Raw genomic sequence first — 19,467 nt, 5'->3', positions numbered from 1 at the left:
CCTAAGGTTTTTCTTCTCTAGTCCTTATTCCAAGAATATTCTATCTCTAGAATCCACACACTCTTGACTACCTCATACCTAAGTATTTTTCCCTACCCCTTTTCTCTTTACAGTCACTAGTCTCCAGAAATCTATCTGATACTACAAATACCCCTCAAAACCAACTGCTTGTTTATTTATCTCTGCTTTCTAGTAATTATCTCTCCCAGTTCAACTCATTATACTCTCTCCTACACCTTAGTATCTCCTAATCTGGATCAAGCCATTCAACAATCTAAAATTACAAAAGCCAACCCAGCTCCACCCTTCCCAATGAAGAAAAGTTTCTCCCTCAAACATTTTAAGTGGTTACTCTCGATGCTTCATTAATTCTGAATCTTATCAGACCAGTACTTAGCTTCCATCAGACCCATTTGCCTAGCAAAAATTAACTACCCAAATCTTCCTCTTTAAGCTTCCCAGACCTTACCTCTGCGGCACTTAACATTCACTACATCTTATTCCTAGTCGTTTCTCAATCTCTGGAGCCCATGGTCACTAAGCCCTCTTCCTCACCACTCCTCCCCTTATTCCGTTACCCTCACTTCTCAGCACATCCCTGTCACCCCCAACAGTCTTCTTGGCTGTTCTCCATCTTTCCTTAGGCCTGCTCCCCACACTTTCTCAGTATCCCTTAAGAGACCTCATCTCTAAGTCACCCGTTCATTCACTCCCTGAATCTGCCTCTTACACTTCTAGGTACTCTCTCCAGAACCTTCTGCTTCCTAGTTCTCTTTCCTTCTCTAACTGTGCCTCAGGTGTTCTCTGTTTCCCTCAGCTTTTTTTCCCCTAATAGCTAGTTCTCACAGTCTTCTTAGTCCTCCCAAATCTTTCCCTAGTTCTTCTAATTCTCCTCAACTCTTCTCTCAATTACTTCCCTTTTCCCTTAACCCTCCCTGGCAGATTTCCCCCCAACTCTTTGTCGCCGCTCTTCTCCCTTTCTTCAAACCTCCTCTACCCCTTCTGCTGGCGGTGCCTCCTACATCTCTTAAACTATCCTCTCAGCTTCCTTAATCTTTGCCTCATTCCCTTCGCCCTCCAATACTATTTGTCCTCCAATTTCCATTGACTTGGCGCCTCCCCTAGTCCCCAGATCTGCCTTTTACTTCATCTAAACATGTCCAGGCCGGCGCCAACATTCTCTCTATCCTCACCCTCCCTTGTCGTGCCGCTCTAAACGCCCAGAGACACCATTCTCCAATGGCCGGGGCCTGGTCTCTAGGGAGAAGGGGGACGGGTCACGTACCCCATTCGCATCTTGGCTCCGCTCTGACTGCCCCCGCTGCCGGGTAGAGGAGGGCGAGAGGGCAGGCGACTGAGGTGCATGCTCTTCTCGAGGGCCGACATGAAGAGGAGGCCGCGGGTAGTCGCACAGTAGCAGAAGCTTCGTCCCACGCTGAGTGCGGCCCAACCGGTCACAGCTCGCTCCCCTAGCGACGCCCTGTCGCCTTTGGACAGCACCCAGCTACCGGCAGCACCGCCCACCGGCTCCGCAAACCCCACCCCCTCGCCTCAGCGCTTCCACCGGAAGTGCGCAACAGCGCTCCACAAAGGGAGCTGGGTAACGGAGTCTCTGACCCCTCAGGCCCCAAGCGGAGAACTCGACGACCCTCGCCGGAAACAGGAGCGCTCCTGAAGGCAATGCACTCTGGGCAATGGAGTCCTCAAAGAGCTTGTCCCTTTGCGCTTGCGCAGCTGGAGGCGACAGCATCCAGCCCCGCAGAGGTAGTGTAGCAAAGCATCCTGGGTGTTGTAGTCTATTGGAGGGAAGGAGTCTTGGCGCCTTCCTTTCTCATTTCTTCCCGGGACTGTTAGAGGAAGAGGTGCTTGTTTCTGCCTCCCAAGCTGCCCAGCGGCGCCGGTTGCCGGAGAACGCAAGCGCCTTGGGAAGGGATGGCGGGAGGCTACAGCTTAGGTTTTGGGGCCAGCGTTGAGTTGGTGAAGAAGAGCTTGGGCTCGTCATGAAACAACGGAAAGCCCAGGGGCCTGGAGGCGGCCGTAGCCGGAAGAAGAGAGGTAACCTGAGCGACCAAACGTTGAGGAAAGCGTAGTAGGGCGGAGTTAGGGGAGCAGGGTGCAAGGCGTCCTAAGGAGACCCCCACACCGCCTGTTTAAAAAATGGAGGGGGATGGAGGAGGGAGTAACCAAGGAATTAGAAGGTTAAAAGAGACAGCAGTTGTCCCTCCTGCGAATGGAAAGGAAATAGGGGCTGGAGTAGGGGGCAAAATGGGTGAATAAATGGGGCGAGGTGAGGGCTAAAAATGGACGCTTCTAGAGAAAGGGAACAAAGAATTGTAGGAGTGTTTTGTTTTGCTTTTTACTTAAAAAAATTTCAGATATAATTGATTTATTATATTAGTTTCAGGTGTACCACATAATGATTGGGTATTTGTATGTATTGCGACATTATTACCACAGTGACTAGTTAGTATCCATCACCATGCGTAATTACACTTTTTTTCTTTGTGGAAAGAACTTTTAAAATTTCCTCTTTAGCAACTTTCAAATGTACAATACACTATCATTAACTATAGTCACCGTGCTGTACATTAAATTCCCATGACTTAGTGTTTATAATAGAGTTAGACGTATGGGCGGGGGCAGGGGTCGGGGAGGTAGGTATAGCTTTATAGGTCTACATGGGACTGGAAGATAAATCGGAGAGGAGAATATGTCAGTAATCCTAATCAGCAAGGATCACGTTTTATACATTACTAAATCCCCGAGAACTAGCGGAAAGCAGGACTCAGTAAATGTTAATTGAGTAACTGAAGCTTGAGACAGTCATGAAGCATGAAGAGCTACAGGTGGGAGCTGGGAAAAGGTAGTTGTGGAGGAGAGAGGAGGAAAGACTGGGGAGTGACAGTGTGGTAGGGTTGGAGTGGGGAGGAAGGTGGTTGGTAAGGGCATGGGCATGAAGATCTCTGAAGAATTTGAGGTAATGAAAGCGTGTGTAGCAGGAGGACCTTATCAGGTTAGCATGCTCAAGGAGAAGCAAGCTCACCAAGAGAGTAAGGAAATGTTAGCTGCAAGAACAGTCACCCTGGGAACCCAGGGCAGATCAGGAAATGAAATTGAATCTCTACAGGGCTGCTTCAAACAAAACAGAAAACTAGCTGACTGCTGCTTCATATCATAGGCAAAGAGGTATTAGGAATGGTGATAGTGCATTAGGCCATTGGATTGAAGACTAAAGCTACAGTCTGGGAATGAGTCATATCCAAACTGCTTAAAGATAACTGAGGCAGTTATGGGGCAATGCCTTTCCTTCCAGGAATAATGGGAGGATATAAAACAGAAGCATGAAAGTGTTCAGTGCTGGTGCTCCCTGTGTTGCATTAGTCAAACATATTTGGTTGATAGGAGAAAAATCAAAATAGAAATAACATAAGAATATCCTTCTCACTGTACTATTTGCATATACAGTAATGGTCACATACACACTTGTGTATAATTTTTATGTTGAAACTAGTGATCCATAAAGATTATGATAGGTCTTTTCTTCACTATAAAAAGCAGAGAGGGTGTTTGCTTTAGAAATCCAAAGAATTAGTTATATAGATAGACTCCAGTGTATTTTCTTCTTGTAAGTCATGACCACTCCTCAGGCAAAAAGTAAGAGGAATTGAAAGCTATGTGAAATACAGGAATGAGTTCTTAAATCTCTAAGTCATGGTTAGAAGTTACTGTGAATGGAAGGCAATCAAGGTCATTAAGGAAAGCTTTATAGAAAGTCATGATTAATTGCCTCATTTACATTTTACTATCTGTCTAAAATCTAAAGCCAGTAAATATGAACCCAGTAGTGTGCTAAAAAAAAAGTGACAGAATTTGAAGATAATCGTTCTATCCTCATTGACTGGATGATGTTGGCAGGAACAAAACACACAGGTGGTCTTTATTGAAATGCCGAGGTGTGTGGTGTAGGCTTAATCACTGGAGAATTAAGTGAAAGGAGTTTTATGTTGAGTGATGGTTTTAAAATAAGAGAATTAGATGAAAATAACATCTTAAAAACTGGACATTGCAATTATGAAAACAACAGTACTTGGAGGATTCAACTACTTCAGAGATTTTTTTGAAACCTATATACTGTATCATTGTTATTTTTCGTTTGGTATCTTTCAGTTAAAAAGGAGTTTGTGTCAGCATGTCTTAACTTGGTATTTTCTTTACTTACAATAACCTAAGTCAAACCCTAAATACTAATTGTCAGAGTGGCTTAAGTGACCAGGTAGGTTAGTCTATGATCTGGTTTTCTGGTTACTTCTCATGTGTTAGGATGAATAGAATAAGCTTTTTCTCTGTAGAAATTAAAATGTTTTTGTGCTTTCATTCAAGAAGCAGATTGTATGTTTTCTATATTTTGAGTTGGTGTTCTTGGATTCCTCCACAGGTTTGAGTGATATTTCACCATCTACAAGTCTACCACCCCTGGTTGAAGGCCAGCTACGCTGCTTTCTGAAACTTACTGTTAATAAAGTCATATGGAAGATTGCAAAGCCTCCTGCTTGTGTGCTTGTCCGAGTAAGATGGTGGGGAGAAACATCAGAAGGAACCCTCTTTTGCCCCAGGGATGCATTGCAGACCGAACCAAAAGCTGTGAGAACAACTACACGTTATGCTATTAGATGTGGTCCAAAGCAGTTTACCTCTTACCTAACGGGTATGTTTTTGTCTTATCATTTCACCTGCAAAACTAATAAAAATTTGCTTATGTTGTTAACCATAGGTATTATTGTATAACCCAGAGGAGTCAAAGAGGTTTTATAATAGCTGCCATTGAGAATATACTGTGCACTAGCAGTTGGTACCTGTTCCTTATTCTTCATAAGCCTCGAGATAGGTATTTTCTCTTTTCTTATAGATAATGAAACTGTGATTCAGAGAGATGAAGTGAATACTCTTTAAAGTTACATAGGTGATAAATGACAAAACTAGGATTTGAACCCACTTCTGTCTGACACCAAAACTCATGCGCTTGTTAGCACACCATGTGTCTTTAAGTAATAACTGTAGTCTGTGCTCTGGGACATACATCATGCTCAAGGAAAGAGGATTTAGATATAAAACTTACTAATAGTACAAAATAGTACATGCTAAATGTCAAATGGATGGTTTAATGAGTTAGTGATACAGGTTTTCAGAGATGGGAGGATTCCTCCATAGGGAACCAGGAGCCAAGCAAGATTTGATCATTTCTGTTCAGGGAAAGCAGTCTAAAGGTACTGTGTTATTTCTCTATTCAAGTCAAGCTTTCTTTTAAACACATTTTGGATGGTGGGGTTACTTATAAAATCAGATCAGTTCAAGCCTGTAAAAATTAAGCATTTATCATGTCAACATTGTTGTATTAAGAATACTGGAGAGCTAGAGGCGAACTAAAGGTTAACCTGTCCTTAAGAAGTTTACATTCTATCAAGAAGAAAATTTTTGAAGACATTGAAAATATAAAGCAAAAAATTCAGTCATACAAAAATTATATATTGAACACTTAGCATGTACTAGACATTGTGCTAGGCTCTGTGGTAATTACAAAAATGAATAAAAATGTAATCAGAGTGGTATCTAATTCTAACAATTCACAGAGAAGTTTAGCTACAATAATAGGTGGAAAGTATCTGATAAGAGCTATTAAAGGATACCCATAGGTACTCTGGGTACTGTAAATCTAAAACGTAAATCCTACTTCTGTTCTGCACACACTTGCTGCTTTACTTTGAGCAAGTCATTTTCCCATTAATAAATTAAAGAGTTAACCATCAAATGGGCCAGAACTCAAATTTCATGATTCTAATTAGGAAAGAAGCCTTGGAGAAGATAGGATTTGAATAGGAGACAGATGAGGTGAACTTTGTTAAGTGATGGCCACCTGTGAACATGAGCATATGTTTATTAGAAAATGAAGACAGAAGAGGTCAAATATTAGTTCACACAAGAGCATACTCTAACTGAAAACTTGGGAAAAGCCTAATTATTTCTTAAGGTATGTGGTAGGCATTTGTTTTATTATTCTTTTATATACTCTTGTTTGCACAGTTCATTTAAAAGAAAATAAAATGCATAAACTAGTCAATATGTTGTCATACTAGCATAAAACATGAATAGTGTAAAACATAAATCTTTCCAGGTTGGAAAAAAGGGAGGTAGGAAAACAGATTATATGAATTCCTCAGATTAAAAAAAAATATATTAGAACAAGTGAAAATATATAGCATTTTACAATTGATAAAATACTTCAAGGAGTAGAGGGTATAGCTCAGTGATAAGAGGCATGCTTGGCATACGCCAGGTCCTGGGTTCAATCCCCAGTGCCTCCATTAAGGGAAAAAAAAAATCCTTTGATGTCCATTATTTTATTTGATGTTTAAAACAACCTTGTGAAGTAGATAGGATGATTTGTTTTATTCATTTCATTATATCTATTTCATCTTATTCTGAACGAAAGGGCAGTTACAAAAACATGTTAAGTACAGAAAGATTTGTTTTTAATGAGAAAATCGTTACATTTTAAATCTTTTAAAACTTTTTGTTTAAGGAAAGTAAAAATACAGTAGGAGGAATAGGAGGAAGCCATGGGGATGTACTAGACTACATTCTGTGAGGCTCTGTACATTTGCGTTATCCTCATTTTCTAAGTGATGAATTTGAGTTTCACAGGTAAAGTTAACTTACCCTAGGGTCACCCTAACACTAACCCTAATTTCAGGGTGACTCCAAGACCATAAATGTTTCCTCTTTGCATACTGCCTTAGGAAATACAGGATTCTGTATGCCTCATACTCTCTTACATCTTTCTTCCCTTACCCTTTATCTCTACAGGAAATAGCAGCCATGAAAGTGTTTGGAGCATGGGACAGTTAGAGTAGAGACTGAGAAAATGATGATACTTCGCTGAGTTTCATCACTTTATTTTTGCCTCTCTTCTATTGGAGAGCATTCAGTTAGTAGGAATATGAAAAGCAATGGGGGTGGAGAGAATGCTGGACAATAGGGATCCTAATTCCAGCAAAAGTGAAGGATAGAGGTCAGAAGCCTGTTAAGAATTAAGTTTTTCCTCCCTAGAAGTAGTAAATAATGAAGAAGCATGGTGTAGTATACTTTACAGTTGGGCAGAACTGAATGTTTGCCAAGATTTGTCACTTTAAAGCTGGGTGAACTTAGGCATGTCAGATGACTTCTCTGAGCCCCAGTGTTGGTTATCCTCAAACGGGGACAGAAACAACTGTATCATAGATTTATTAAGAAAATTAATGAGACATGGACGAGCCTGGCTGTTAGTAAATAGCCACCAAATGTTGGTATACTTCCTTATTCTATATATGCACATTATTTTATAGTCCACAAAACACTTTTACATCTATTAGCTCATAGATTTTCCAGATAACTCCATGAATAGATAAGATAGGGGCTATGATGTGTTAAGTAATTTGCTGAAAGTCATATAACAACCAGTAAGCAACTACCATGTGAGAGGGTATTGTGCTACATGTTTTACATGCAATACTTCCAGTCCTCACACAGCCATGATGATGCCTATTTTATAGACAACTGTGGCTTACATGGAAGTAGCTTGTGAATGTTGGAGCCACAACACAATCACAGGTCTCCTAATTATAAATCCAATGCTCTTTTTACTGTGGCATTGAACAAATGGTTAAAATGAACCGTCTTCTCAACTTTGGTAAGAAAATATTCAGAAGTTACACTGTCCTGAAATAATCTCAGATTGCATATGCACGCATTGTATTTCTCCTGCTGTAAATTAGGACCATGAAGGTGTTAAGTCTAAGCAGCTAATTGAAGAATGCAGTTAAGGAGTTTATTTCCATTCTTTTTAGTTCTAAGTGCTCTCAGCATTTCAGTGCTCCAGATCTAACTGAGGAGTAAACAATAAGATACTCCTGGGAGGCAGGGACCAACCCATGCATCTATACAGGAGAAGCCCTTTGTCAAGTTCAAAACTAGAAATGGTGAGAATTAAAAAACTGAAAATTGTTGCTTTTATATTGTAAAAACCAAAGCCTGAGTCCTTACCAAATATGGGTGGGGAGTCTTTTAAAGGTATTTTGCTTATCAAATACCTGATATGCTAAATGTTTTTATGTAATTGTTTTCTCCATGAAAGGTATTTGTCAATATTCTTCTCTAAAACATTCTTGTTCTTTTGATCTTGGGTTCGCTCTTTCCCACCTTCTGAATGATATGGTAAGTGCATAGTTTATTTGAAAATAAAATGATTTTTTTAAGTAAAAAAGTTTTATAATGTGTATCTTTCTGCCCACTTCCAAAGTAAAAGTAAATGAAAAATGTGTGCCTATGTTGTAATTGTTTCTGATTAGACATGGCTGTGCTGGTGCTGGAAGTAATCACCAAACTTGAACATCTTCCAATTGGTAGAGTTCAGATCAATGGACTAGCCCAGCTTTCTCCAACCCATTACATCAGTGGACTTTTTACCATTGTTTCACCAACATCTAAGAAACTTGGAGAACTCCAGGTAAAAATCTTGTGATTCTTTACTACATAGAATAAAACTTTTGGGGCACACTTGAGTCTGTTTGTGGAATGGGTAGGTTTGTGACTCCCACATACCATGCAAATTCCTACTTCATGTTTTTGTTCATGAGTTTACCCAGAGACTGTAATGTACTTGTTTCCCACTTATCCATATCCTTTTAGTGCTTTGCTTCCCTTCTCAAGTTCCAAGAGTCCTCAGCTCCTACTGCACTCATTCTTCTCTGTACCCTTTATTAAATTCATAATAATATTAATTACATAATCATTGTTCAGTTATAATCCTACAAAGTTATGTATTTGTAGTTTCCCTTTGTTTTCCCTTCCTTTTAGTTTCTAGATTCCCTGGGAGGCAGGACAATGTTTTCTGCTTTCTTTGTTTTTCCCATAGGTCCTAACATAGTGCCAAGCAATAATTGCTTGTTTCACTCAAGTAAGTGGTATCTTTTATGTTCACTCATTGGTTCAGACTACTTTTTTTTTTAACCCTTTTTTTATTGAGTAATAGTCATTTTACAATGTTATGTCAAATTCCAATCTAGAGCACAATTTTTCAGTTATGCATGAACATACATATGTTCATTGTCACACATTTTTTTTCACTGTGAGCTACCACAAGATCTTGTATATATTTCCCTGTGCTATACAGTATAATCTTGTTTATCTATTCTACATTTTGAAACCCCAGTCTGTCCCTTCCCACCCCCCAGCCTACTTTTTTTAATATGCTGTTATGTGCCACTAACTTAGGATACAGAAATAAGAGATAGTCCTTTTATTTAATTTTCGAAAGTCAGGAGGAAATAGAAAAGAATAACAAGTAGAGTACAGTGTGGTATGTACACTATAGGTACCTACAGGATGGTGGGAAAGAACATAGAAGGGTTCCTTTCTGAGGAAGACTCTGGGGTTTCCTCCTAGAGAATTCTGAGTAGTCACATCCTTTAGAAATGTCATGAGTTTTATACCTTGTCAAATGTATTCTAAAATATGTATGGAAATTTAAATAGGTGTATAAGAAAACAGTTCAAAAAAGATGAGGAAAGAACATGTAACATTACCAGATGTAAGAACCTATTATAAAACTACAGGCACATAATTATGTCAAAGGAAGAGAATAAAGTCCAGAAATAGATTTAACTAAGTGAAAAAACTTAACATTTTCTGTATTCTATTTGTCATATTTTTATTTAAAATATATTAACTTAAAATTTAGTGACACCTTACAAAGCTAACTTCATGGTGAAATGAGACTTGTTTACTGATACTTTTCTGATAATGGTATAAATTTGCACCAGACCTGCAAAAACAGTTTGACATTATATTTCAAGAGCCGTAAAATGTATAATACCATTTACCTCAGTAATTCTACTCAGAACTTATCTTAAGGAAATAGCATGAAAAAAGAGGGAAGTTATATGCTTAGGACTTGTTATGGCAATACACTTTTAATATTTAAAAAATGAAAACAATTCATTCAACAGTATTAAAATTGTAGCCTATTAGTTGAATATTTTGTTTCCATACAAAGTAAAATTACATAGTTATGGGATATAATTCACATGCCATAAAATTCACCCTTTTAAATTCAGTGAATTTTGGCATATTCACAAAATTGTACAACCATCATTGCTGTCTTAATTCTAGAGCATTTTATCACCCCCAGAAGAAACACCATACCCATTAGTAGTCATTCTCTTTTTCACCTTTCCCCAACCCCTGGCAACCACTGATCTATTTTCTGTCTATATATTTGCCTTATTCTGGACATTTCATATAAATGATGTAATATAATATGTGACCTCTTATATCTGTCTTCTTTCACTTAGCATAAGGTTTTCAAGGTTCATCCATGTTGTAGCATAAATCAATACTTCATTCCTTATTGTAGCTAAATAGCATTGCATTTTATGGATATACCACTTGTTTATCCATTTTTCGGTTGATGGACATTTGGATTGTTTCCACTTCCTGACTATTACGAATAATGCTGCTATGAACATTTGCATACAAGTGTTTTGTAAACAGATGTTTTCGATTCTCTTGGGTATATACCTAGGAGTAGAATTGTGGTCATATGGTAACTGTGTTTAACTTTGAGGACCTGCTGGACTGTTTTCTAAGTTGGCTGCATCACTTTTTCCTTCATATTTAAATGTCAGTTGATATAATACTTTTTTTTTAATGTAAATGTCATTGGGTTTGTTGGAGAACTGTTTTGATAGAATTTTGGAGGCAGAGGTCAAATTTTGAAAGATTATGGAGTAAGTAAAAAATTAGTAATTACAGTGAAGAAGTGGAATTAACAATTGGAGATTTCTGTTTCCCAGATAAACGGTGGCGAAGAGAGGGAGAGAGGCAGTGTGATCTAACGGAAATAGAACCAGACTTGGATATGGAGAAATTGGTTATAAAAACAATTCTGGTGTTCTCTTGTACTCTCTGAGCTTCAGTATCCTATTTTGTAAAATGAAAATAATAAAACTTTTACCTTACAGCATTGTTACAGGGATTAAATGAGATGAAAAATGTGGAAACACTTAACATGGTACTTAGGCGTGTGACAGGGACATGCCAAATTTACTTGAAGAGGGTACTGTTGATTGTGGGTAGCAGAACTGAGAAGTTTGTTGATACTGTTTTAGAACAGGGATTGGCAAACTTTGACCAGTGGACCAAATCTGACCTTCCAACTAAAAATGGTTTTTACATTTTTAAAGGGTCATTTATAAAAGAAGAATAGGCAATATATCCCAAAATACTTAGTTTCTGCCCCTTTACAGAATAAGTTGGCTGACCCTTTTTTAGAGTACAGGAGACCAGATTTGTTTTGTATACCAAGAGAAAAGCAAGTGAAGAGATTGAAAATAAAAGAGGATAATTGAGCGAGTAAGGTCATGAAGAGAATTAGACAGGAATGAATTTCTATTATGAACACAGCTGATAAGGGTTACCTTTGGAATGGAGGATAACAAGGAGGGAAAGAAGAGAAACATTTTGAGATGGACAAAATTGAAAGTGTTCATGCTGATAACTCTTTTTTATCAGCATTTATTATACATGTGCCTTCCGCATATTAAGCACTATACATTTTATTTCATTAACTTTTTTCTTTGTATTAAATTCAGATAGATATGCAAAAGAATATCTTAGGTGTATAAGATATAAAAATAACCATACAATAAATACCCATTGGCTCCTCACCCACGTTAAGATATATTAATATAATAACTGAAAGAAGCCAGTTTTAGAAATTCTTCCATATTATTTTGTGTATCAGTACTTCCCTTTTGCAGAGTTGTGTTCCATTGTATGGATATCATACAGTTTTCATCCATTTGCCTTGGATGAAACAGGGCAGATATCCTTGCCTTGTTCTTGTTCATAGGAGGAAAGTTGTCTTTTCATTGTGAAATATGATATTAGATGCAGGTTTGTCTTTTTTTTTTTTTATAGATGCCCTTTATCATTGAGAAAGTCCACGTTTTCTGAGAGATTTTGTCATGAATGGGTTATTGAATTTTATCAAATTCAGCTTTGCTAGAGGTTAAAGGTGAGAAGAGTGTGTGACTACAAAGGGATAGCACCAGGGGCTTTTTTGAGTGTTGGAAGTGTTCTGTATCTTGATTATGGAACTGGTTACATGTATCTATACATAGGTTGAAATTCATAGAAGTGTATACATACAAAAATGTCCATTTTACTGTAAGAAATAAAAATTTTTTTGGATAGTAAATCACATGTGATAATGCATAGCAGTTGTCATTCCACCTCATGTTGGAACATGATGGGGACTTTGCAAACTGGAGCACACATCCTGCCTAAAGCCACTAGTCTACCCCAGCTAATTTTTTATCACATTGGAATGGGGACCCAGCATTGCTGGATCTTTGATTTTTCAAGAGAAGCCCAAAATTCAGATTTTTACATGAACTCTAATTTTTTAAAGCATTGCTAAATAATTTCTAAACCTTTTAAAATGCTGTGTTGACCAGCCTAAGTCTGAAAAATAGACATACTAATATGCCATCTCCAATACTGATAGATGTTGCAGATGTAGTAGATAATTGTGGGCAGCTTAGTGCTGAAGAGAGCCCTTGAATCATTGAGAAAAGACTGATGAGTTTCCTTAAGGTTGTCCTATTATGGATGTGAGAATCATATGGTATATTCATGTTATTTGTGGATGGCATGGGCTTCAGAAAAGATGTGATATATTTGGATGATAGAATGATGGTCTGGAGATAGCTCTATGAAGGAAAAAGTCACCTTCTCTTAGCCTGACTAATGAAAGAAATAGTTTCCACTGGAGAGAACTTTGGGGAAATGGAGACATTTTAAGAAAGAGATGTTCAGTTAAAGTGGTAAAGTAATTTGTATAAAATAGAAATTCTCCAGGGCTCAATTAAGGGGTTGGCAGAGGAGTGAGCATAAGAGTGAACTGTGATTGGAGAGGAACATGACAGCAGTGGACAGGGATGAGGATCTGGGGGATGAATGCAGGAGTATATTGGGTACATTGTATGGAAGCAGAGGGGTTAGGAGGGGAAATCCCTTGGACTAAGAATTCTAGGAATTCTTCTAGGAATTGCTGGAACAATATTCTGTTTAATACCTGCAAGGCTTGACTCATGCTCTTCCCTCTGCCTGGAATGTTTTCCCTCAACACCCCTCAACCTTACTGCTTTCACATTTAAGATTCTGAACTCAGATATTTATTTTTCACTCCTGGAAACCATCTCTGGCACTCCTTCCTCACCTCTGCGCCAAGCCCAAACCCCTCTTTAGTGTTCTCACAGCACCCAATACATATCCTTATCTCAGAACTCACCATTTTATATTAAAATTATTTCTTTTTAAGTTCCTCTACAAGATAGTGTGATCACCTGGTCAGAGTCCATGTTTTATAGTCTTTGCCTCAGGCAGGTAGCCCAGAGCCTGGCACTGAATTAATATCAACAAATATGTGTTAATTGAACAGAGGAGTTAGGCCAGCACCTATGTTTTGATTGTAAAATGAGTGTGGCAGGTACCTGGATTTTCTTTTTCTTCAGGGGCCACTGGTAGTAAAGGCCTTTGAGTTGTTTTGTGACTGATTCAAACTTGCTTAGGGAAAAAGCAAAACCGGGAAACCAGCAGGTCATTGTTAAGGCCAGGACACAACCTTTATTCTCAATGTCTCCTTTGTTTCTGGAATATAGTGGCAATCTTTTGGCAAGTGATGAATGGCGAGGGAAGACTTTCTGATGCTTAGATTTGGGCAACCAGGATTTTATGTGATGCTCTTACAGTGATCACTATACAAAATATTTATTCCACTGCATTCCTGTCATTTGTCTTTGTAGCAAATCTTGATGATGAATAGATTTAAAGGACTTTATGCTACCTGGTTCATGAACAAAATTCTCCTCTTCAAGACCCAAGTGTGTTTATTGAGTCTGTGCCTTGGTAATTTCTCCACACAAATTATTCCATTGGCCTTCCTGGAGACTTCTTAAAACATTTAACTGCAATCTTTCATTTTTGCCTTAGACCATTCATCATATATGACTCTCTTTGGCTGCTTAAACAATTCCTTCTGCTTTCTCTGCCACTGTAACTGAACTTTCAGCAACACTCTTTTTTTGGAATACATTCTGCAGTTTCTTCGCTAAAGTTTTACTTTAGGCTCTATTTTATTTTTTATTCCTCCTTTGGGCTTTTCAGAGGAACGGAGAGCCTTTTAGTAGGGAGCCTGAACTCTCAACAGTGAGATGATAAAGGAAACTTCAAGTGATTACTTTTCATCTAAATTTTCTGCACTCTGCCTCATCCCCAGCATAGAACTGGGGTCTTATTTTTCTCAAATAACTAGCATTAAGGATGCAGGACACGCAGTGTCATTCTTTTATATGTCAAACCATTAGGCATTATTGGGCATACTTGACTTGTACAGTAAGTGTGTACTATGCTGATTAGTCTACAGAAAAATGGATAAGACAGCCCATGCATTCAAGGAATTCATAATCTAATCAGGATGATAAAAATGCAAATATCTCCTCTAAGCTTCTGCTTTTTTTTTTAATATTCAAATTAGAATAATATACTTTCCTGACAGTTATATCATCATATCAGCTTTTCTATGTTAGGAACTTAGTAGTTTCTGGCCTGTTGTAAAGTGTTTAATAAATTGTGATTGTATTGATGATAGATACAGAGTAAGTAGAAACATGAAGAAGGGAGTGTTCATAATATCTCTGCCTGGACACAAAGAAGTTTTCACAGAGGAAGTAATGCTGGAGGAAATTTGCATTTATAAAGGCATAAGGGAATGAAATACCAGGTACATTTAGTGCTGAGTAATTGTTACATCTAGGAGAGAGAGAGATGGAGGAGGGGAACACAGTGAGGGATGAGGCTTCTGAGGTAGGCAGGAATTTGAACTTGATCCTATAAGGAACAGGGGCCATTAATTTATATTAAGCAGGGAGTCTTAAAATTAGCTAATCAATGCTAAAAAAAGCTTCTGATACATTACATGTCTCTTTTAGGTCTCACTTGCACTGGAGCCTTTGTCAGAAACTTATGACAGCTACAGTCCTCTTCCTACCACTGACATGCCAGAAAATGTGCTTTTATCTGAGCGGGGATTCAGAGAATATACTGAAGCAAGCAACACTGAGTTTTTGGTTCCATCAAGGCCTACCACCAAAATTGATGGAAAAGAGTTAGCAGCCAACAGCAGTAGATCAACCACTCCAAGGTAATTACCATACCTAATACCAATCATTCTGTCAGCTAACTCTCCCTCAACTCATAATTTCTGTCTTTCATTTGTGGTTGCATAAGAGACTAAAGTTAATCATTCATTTAGCAAATAAGTATGAAGTACCCACTATGTTCCTGGTCCAATACCATGGGCTGGCCATAGAAATTAAAAATACATAGTTCCTAATTTTGGGGACTGCTCACAATCTAGTAAAGAGGCCAACATACAGATAAATAAGTATGCCTAAGTCATATACAGATGCCATGATAGACATACATGAAGGAAAAGAGGGAAAAGGCAGTGTTTTATGAAATGGAATGGAGTAAGAGAAATAGATTTTGATTTCAAATAATTATGAAGCATTTATTTTGTGTCAGGCTCAGCACTGAGCTCTTTATTTCATTATCTCACTTTAGCCATAACCACACAACAGTAGGTAAAGCACCTATTATTTATTTCATTTGGGAGATGAAAAACCGATTTACAAAGTCTGAGCTACACTGCTATAAACCAACCCACTTTCTGTCTCTGACAAAGTGGAATGTTACCATAATGGATAATATACTGCTGAAGTTCTCCTTTATTTTAAAACAGGGGAAAGGACCACTTGTACCCTGCAGAGAACTCTGATACGATAAAGGATTCTTTCTTTGGACTACAGCACCATCTTAATTCAGGACAGAGTTTAGAGTCTATGACTCTGAAAGGCAAAGCCACACAGAAGCAGATGTCCCTTCTCAACAGTTCTGAATTCCAGCCTCAAATTAGGACAGTTGCCAAGAGTCGCAGTGACTCATGCATTCTTTCTTCAAACAACCCCCCTACCAAAGACCTCCTTTCGGGTATGTATATATTTATGAACTGAGACTAAGCTATATTTATCAGGACTACTCTACTCACTAGGGGACCTGCAAAGAGAACCAAGGCTTCTCTTTGAACTAAATAGCCAAATAAAAGTGAATAATCTTACTAGAGTCCAGAATCTCTCACCATTTAAAGGCTGCTCTATTAAACCGTTAAGTAACTTGTAAGTAATTACTAGGTACTTACAATTGTACGCTTAGGAAATGAACCATTTAAAATGAATCTGGGTTTAGGAGGAAAGCCTTTATCATAGAAAAATATTCGTTCTCATTTTTTCCGAGATAATTCAAAGCAAATAGGGTTTTTGTCTCATCATCAGAATATACTTGTACCATTGTACAGAGGCTGGTACTAAATCCATTTCACATTCTGAAAATTTGGTTTCAGTAGGAGCATTCAGTGCCCAGCAACTGCTGATCTTAAGCCTAAGAATTAAATATGACTCACAGCCAAAGAGAAATAGGAAGGAGTCAGTTTATCCATGTAAGGGCTTAGACTGAAATAAAAAAGCAAATAGGAACTCAATGGGATTATCTCATGACAGGGAGTGATATTATAAAAGCAATTTTGGTACCTTACATTACATTGTAATGTCAACCATATATCTCTGTGACATCAAGAGCATGACAGGAATTTATCTCCACCCTCACAATTAAAATTTCCAAAGTAGAGTATCTGCAGTGTTAGTAGAAAGTCTTTTAAATTAAAAGTGGTTGGGTACATAATTTACATTAGTAAGGATTTCTTTTAATGAAAAGATACTCTGTTCACATTTTTTCAACTGAAATATTTATGATCCCCTATTCTTAAAATTATACTATGATTTTGATATATTAATTTTAGACTTTAATGCAACCCTAGGCTACATTAATAAAAAAGAAAATTTTCCCACTATACTTAGCACTTGTCAGCTCACATTTGGAATATTTTATGTAGACCTGGGCACCAGACTTTGAGGAAGATATTTATTCACTCATTAAGCAGTTATTTATTCAGCAGTTATCAAATGTCTGGCACTCTTCTAGGTGTTAGGAATACAGCAATTTAAATAAAAAAAAACCACAAAAATCCTGCCATATAGATCTTATATTCTAGATGGGAAGACCAATAATAAGCTAGATAAATAAGTACATAGTGTTAGATGATGATAATGGCAATGGGAAAAAATGAAGCAAGAAAGGTGAGCGGAGGGAATGTTAGTTTTGTACAGGTTGACAAAGGAAGGCCTCTTAAAGAAGGTAACATTATAGTAAAGATCTATAGAAGGTGAGTTCCTTATAAGCAGGGTACCTAGATTGGTGAAGGGACCACTGAGAGATATTTAGCCTCAAGAAAACAGATAGCATTTATTGAGTATTCGTTATGTGCTAACTACTATGCCAGGTGCTCTATACACATAATCTAACAAAAACCAAGTGAGATAGAGATTGTTAATCCCATTTTAAAAATGAGGACACAGTTAGGGAGCTCCTGCCTTGCCAAAGAGGACAGCTGCTTCTCAGCTCCAGTTCATTATTATCTTAGACTCTAAGGCAAAGTCCTCTGCTTCATCCTATTGTAGGTTTGTTGTTTACCTAGGACTGTTTTTGTTTGTTTGCTTGTTTGTTTGTTTTAATCAAGGCTATGCTGGCCTACTGTTCAAGCCAAACAAAAATGTGACAGATACAACCCATGGGCTGCCAATGTGCAACCTCTTCCATAAGAGTTACTAGGATCATTGAGTTTTAAGGTAAAACAAGATAGATTGTAATTCAGTCTGAGTTAATAGTCCTACCTATGCAAAAATGGGAAAGGATAGCTTCAAGAGATAGTGAATTCTGTATCACTGGAAATGGAAGTATGGGCTGGATAACATTGTTATGAGACTCTGACAGATAGAATTAAATCATCAAGGCAGATATGAATTTTAAAGATCCCTTTCAACCACAAAATTGTGGAGGACTAAGATTAAGTGGGCCATTGTGGTAGGTCTAGAACTGAGGTCATAGAGGGTTATAACAAATGTATTAACCTGGTTGTCTTCCTTGTCTTTATTATATTGACATCATACCAGAAAAGGGGGTACAGAACTGAATTAGTCAACCAGCTAGTATTTATGAACACTACCTCTGCATCCTACTTGTAAGAGATGGGGTTTAGAATATATAGCAAGGAGCTGGAACGAAAACCAGAAGCTATATACCTCCCTGTTTAGCAGGGGCTATGCCTATGGTGTGTAGGAAATAAACAAGGGAATCATTTGTCCTAAACTCACCTGAGTGCCTTTCCTTTATGTTCAGACAATGATGGTTGAGATGAGGTGCAGGAAGATGCCATGACAGCTCTTTTAGTATAGGTACCAGCTTCCTCTTAAGAAGAGGAGATAAGCTGTTTTTGTTGCCATGCCTCAGAATTTAGAGAAGCTTTTTCAAGTGTGGCTGTTTCAAGGAAGAAACCACTTGGAGGCTAATGAGTGAACCGCCTATGCTCAGATTTGTCCTACTTGTCTTCATTCTTAATTTCTTTAAGACCTACTATTGGAAAATGTTTTAAGTAACTATTCCTATTCAGACTTAAATGACTGATTAAATCACTCTTAAAATATTAACCATTCCCAGAGGAATTTTTATCTAACAAGGATAAAAACTTTAAGCTCTATTCAATTCAGCAGATATCTTTTGAGTCAGTCATTGTTTTGAGTATCTGGCTTACAGTGATAAATAAGATACAGTCCTTGATCTTAATGAATTCAGTCTAGTAAAGGAAACAAACTCTAAAGCAGATACAGTCCAATTAGGTGTGATATATGCAACAGTGAAAGTATTTATTAGAACATTTTATCAAATGCCTGATATATACCAGACATTGTCCCAGGCACCAAGGATATAAAGACTAACAAAAGCCAGTCCCTCATCTCAAAGTTGATTGATTGAGATAGGCAGTTTTAACACTGCATGATAATTCTTTGTTGGAATTAAATACCCAGAGCTTTGAAAGCACAAAGTATTGTGCGTAAGGAATTAAAAATAGTTGGATATGATTAGATCATAAAATACCAAAGCTATTATCTCTAGAGACATTTTGAGTATCAGTGGGAAAACTATTTTTCTACATGGCCCTGAAATCAAATGAAGTTTGTTATTGACACTGCTTGTCATTAACTATGTTACTCACAACGCATTTATTGAATGTGACCACCTCATTAAAAAACTTTAAACCATATCAAATAAACCCAAGTATTAACTAGTAACTAAAAGGAGAAGGGTTTCCTGTCACTTGGCAAGCTTCTTTAACCAAATTCCCAATGTTAGCAGACCATA

The 19,467-nt window shown here is 37.8% G+C and overlaps 2 protein-coding genes across 6 annotated transcripts in view; one reads left to right on the top strand and one right to left on the bottom strand.

The window, feature by feature from the left end:
- Nucleotides 1-1,571, bottom strand: part of PPME1 (protein phosphatase methylesterase 1) — a 60,270-nt gene extending 58,699 nt beyond the window's left edge. Inside the window, exon 1 of one of the 2 annotated variants that reach the window (XM_032489343.1) lies at nt 1,286-1,571. In XM_032489343.1, coding sequence (XP_032345234.1) covers nt 1,286-1,386 — 101 coding nt within the window. In that variant the 5' untranslated portion in view covers nt 1,387-1,571. The remainder of the gene's footprint in view (nt 1-1,285) is intronic. The other variant, XM_006181588.3, reaches the window with a different exon arrangement.
- A 213-nt stretch (nt 1,572-1,784) lies between these two features.
- Nucleotides 1,785-19,467, top strand: part of C2CD3 (C2 domain containing 3 centriole elongation regulator) — a 107,933-nt gene continuing 90,250 nt past the window's right edge. For 3 of the 4 annotated variants that reach the window (XR_004323351.1, XM_032489333.1, XM_032489335.1), the window contains exons 1-5: nt 1,785-2,055; nt 4,436-4,705; nt 8,382-8,539; nt 15,087-15,298; nt 15,899-16,146. Coding sequence is in view for 3 of the 4 variants with exons in the window: in XM_032489333.1 (XP_032345224.1) it covers nt 2,001-2,055; nt 4,436-4,705; nt 8,382-8,539; nt 15,087-15,298; nt 15,899-16,146 (943 nt within the window). In the remaining variant the exon portion in view is untranslated. Of the gene's footprint in view, nt 2,056-4,435; nt 4,706-8,381; nt 8,540-15,086; nt 15,299-15,898; nt 16,147-19,467 lie in introns of those variants that run through there. The other variant, XM_032489334.1, reaches the window with a different exon arrangement.

This window comes from Camelus ferus, chromosome 10, assembly GCF_009834535.1.
Source record: "Camelus ferus isolate YT-003-E chromosome 10, BCGSAC_Cfer_1.0, whole genome shotgun sequence".
Taxonomy (NCBI): Eukaryota; Metazoa; Chordata; class Mammalia; order Artiodactyla; family Camelidae; genus Camelus; species Camelus ferus.
The sequence above is the reverse complement of the archived record's forward strand: the minus strand, read 5'-3'. Positions and strand labels throughout refer to the sequence as shown.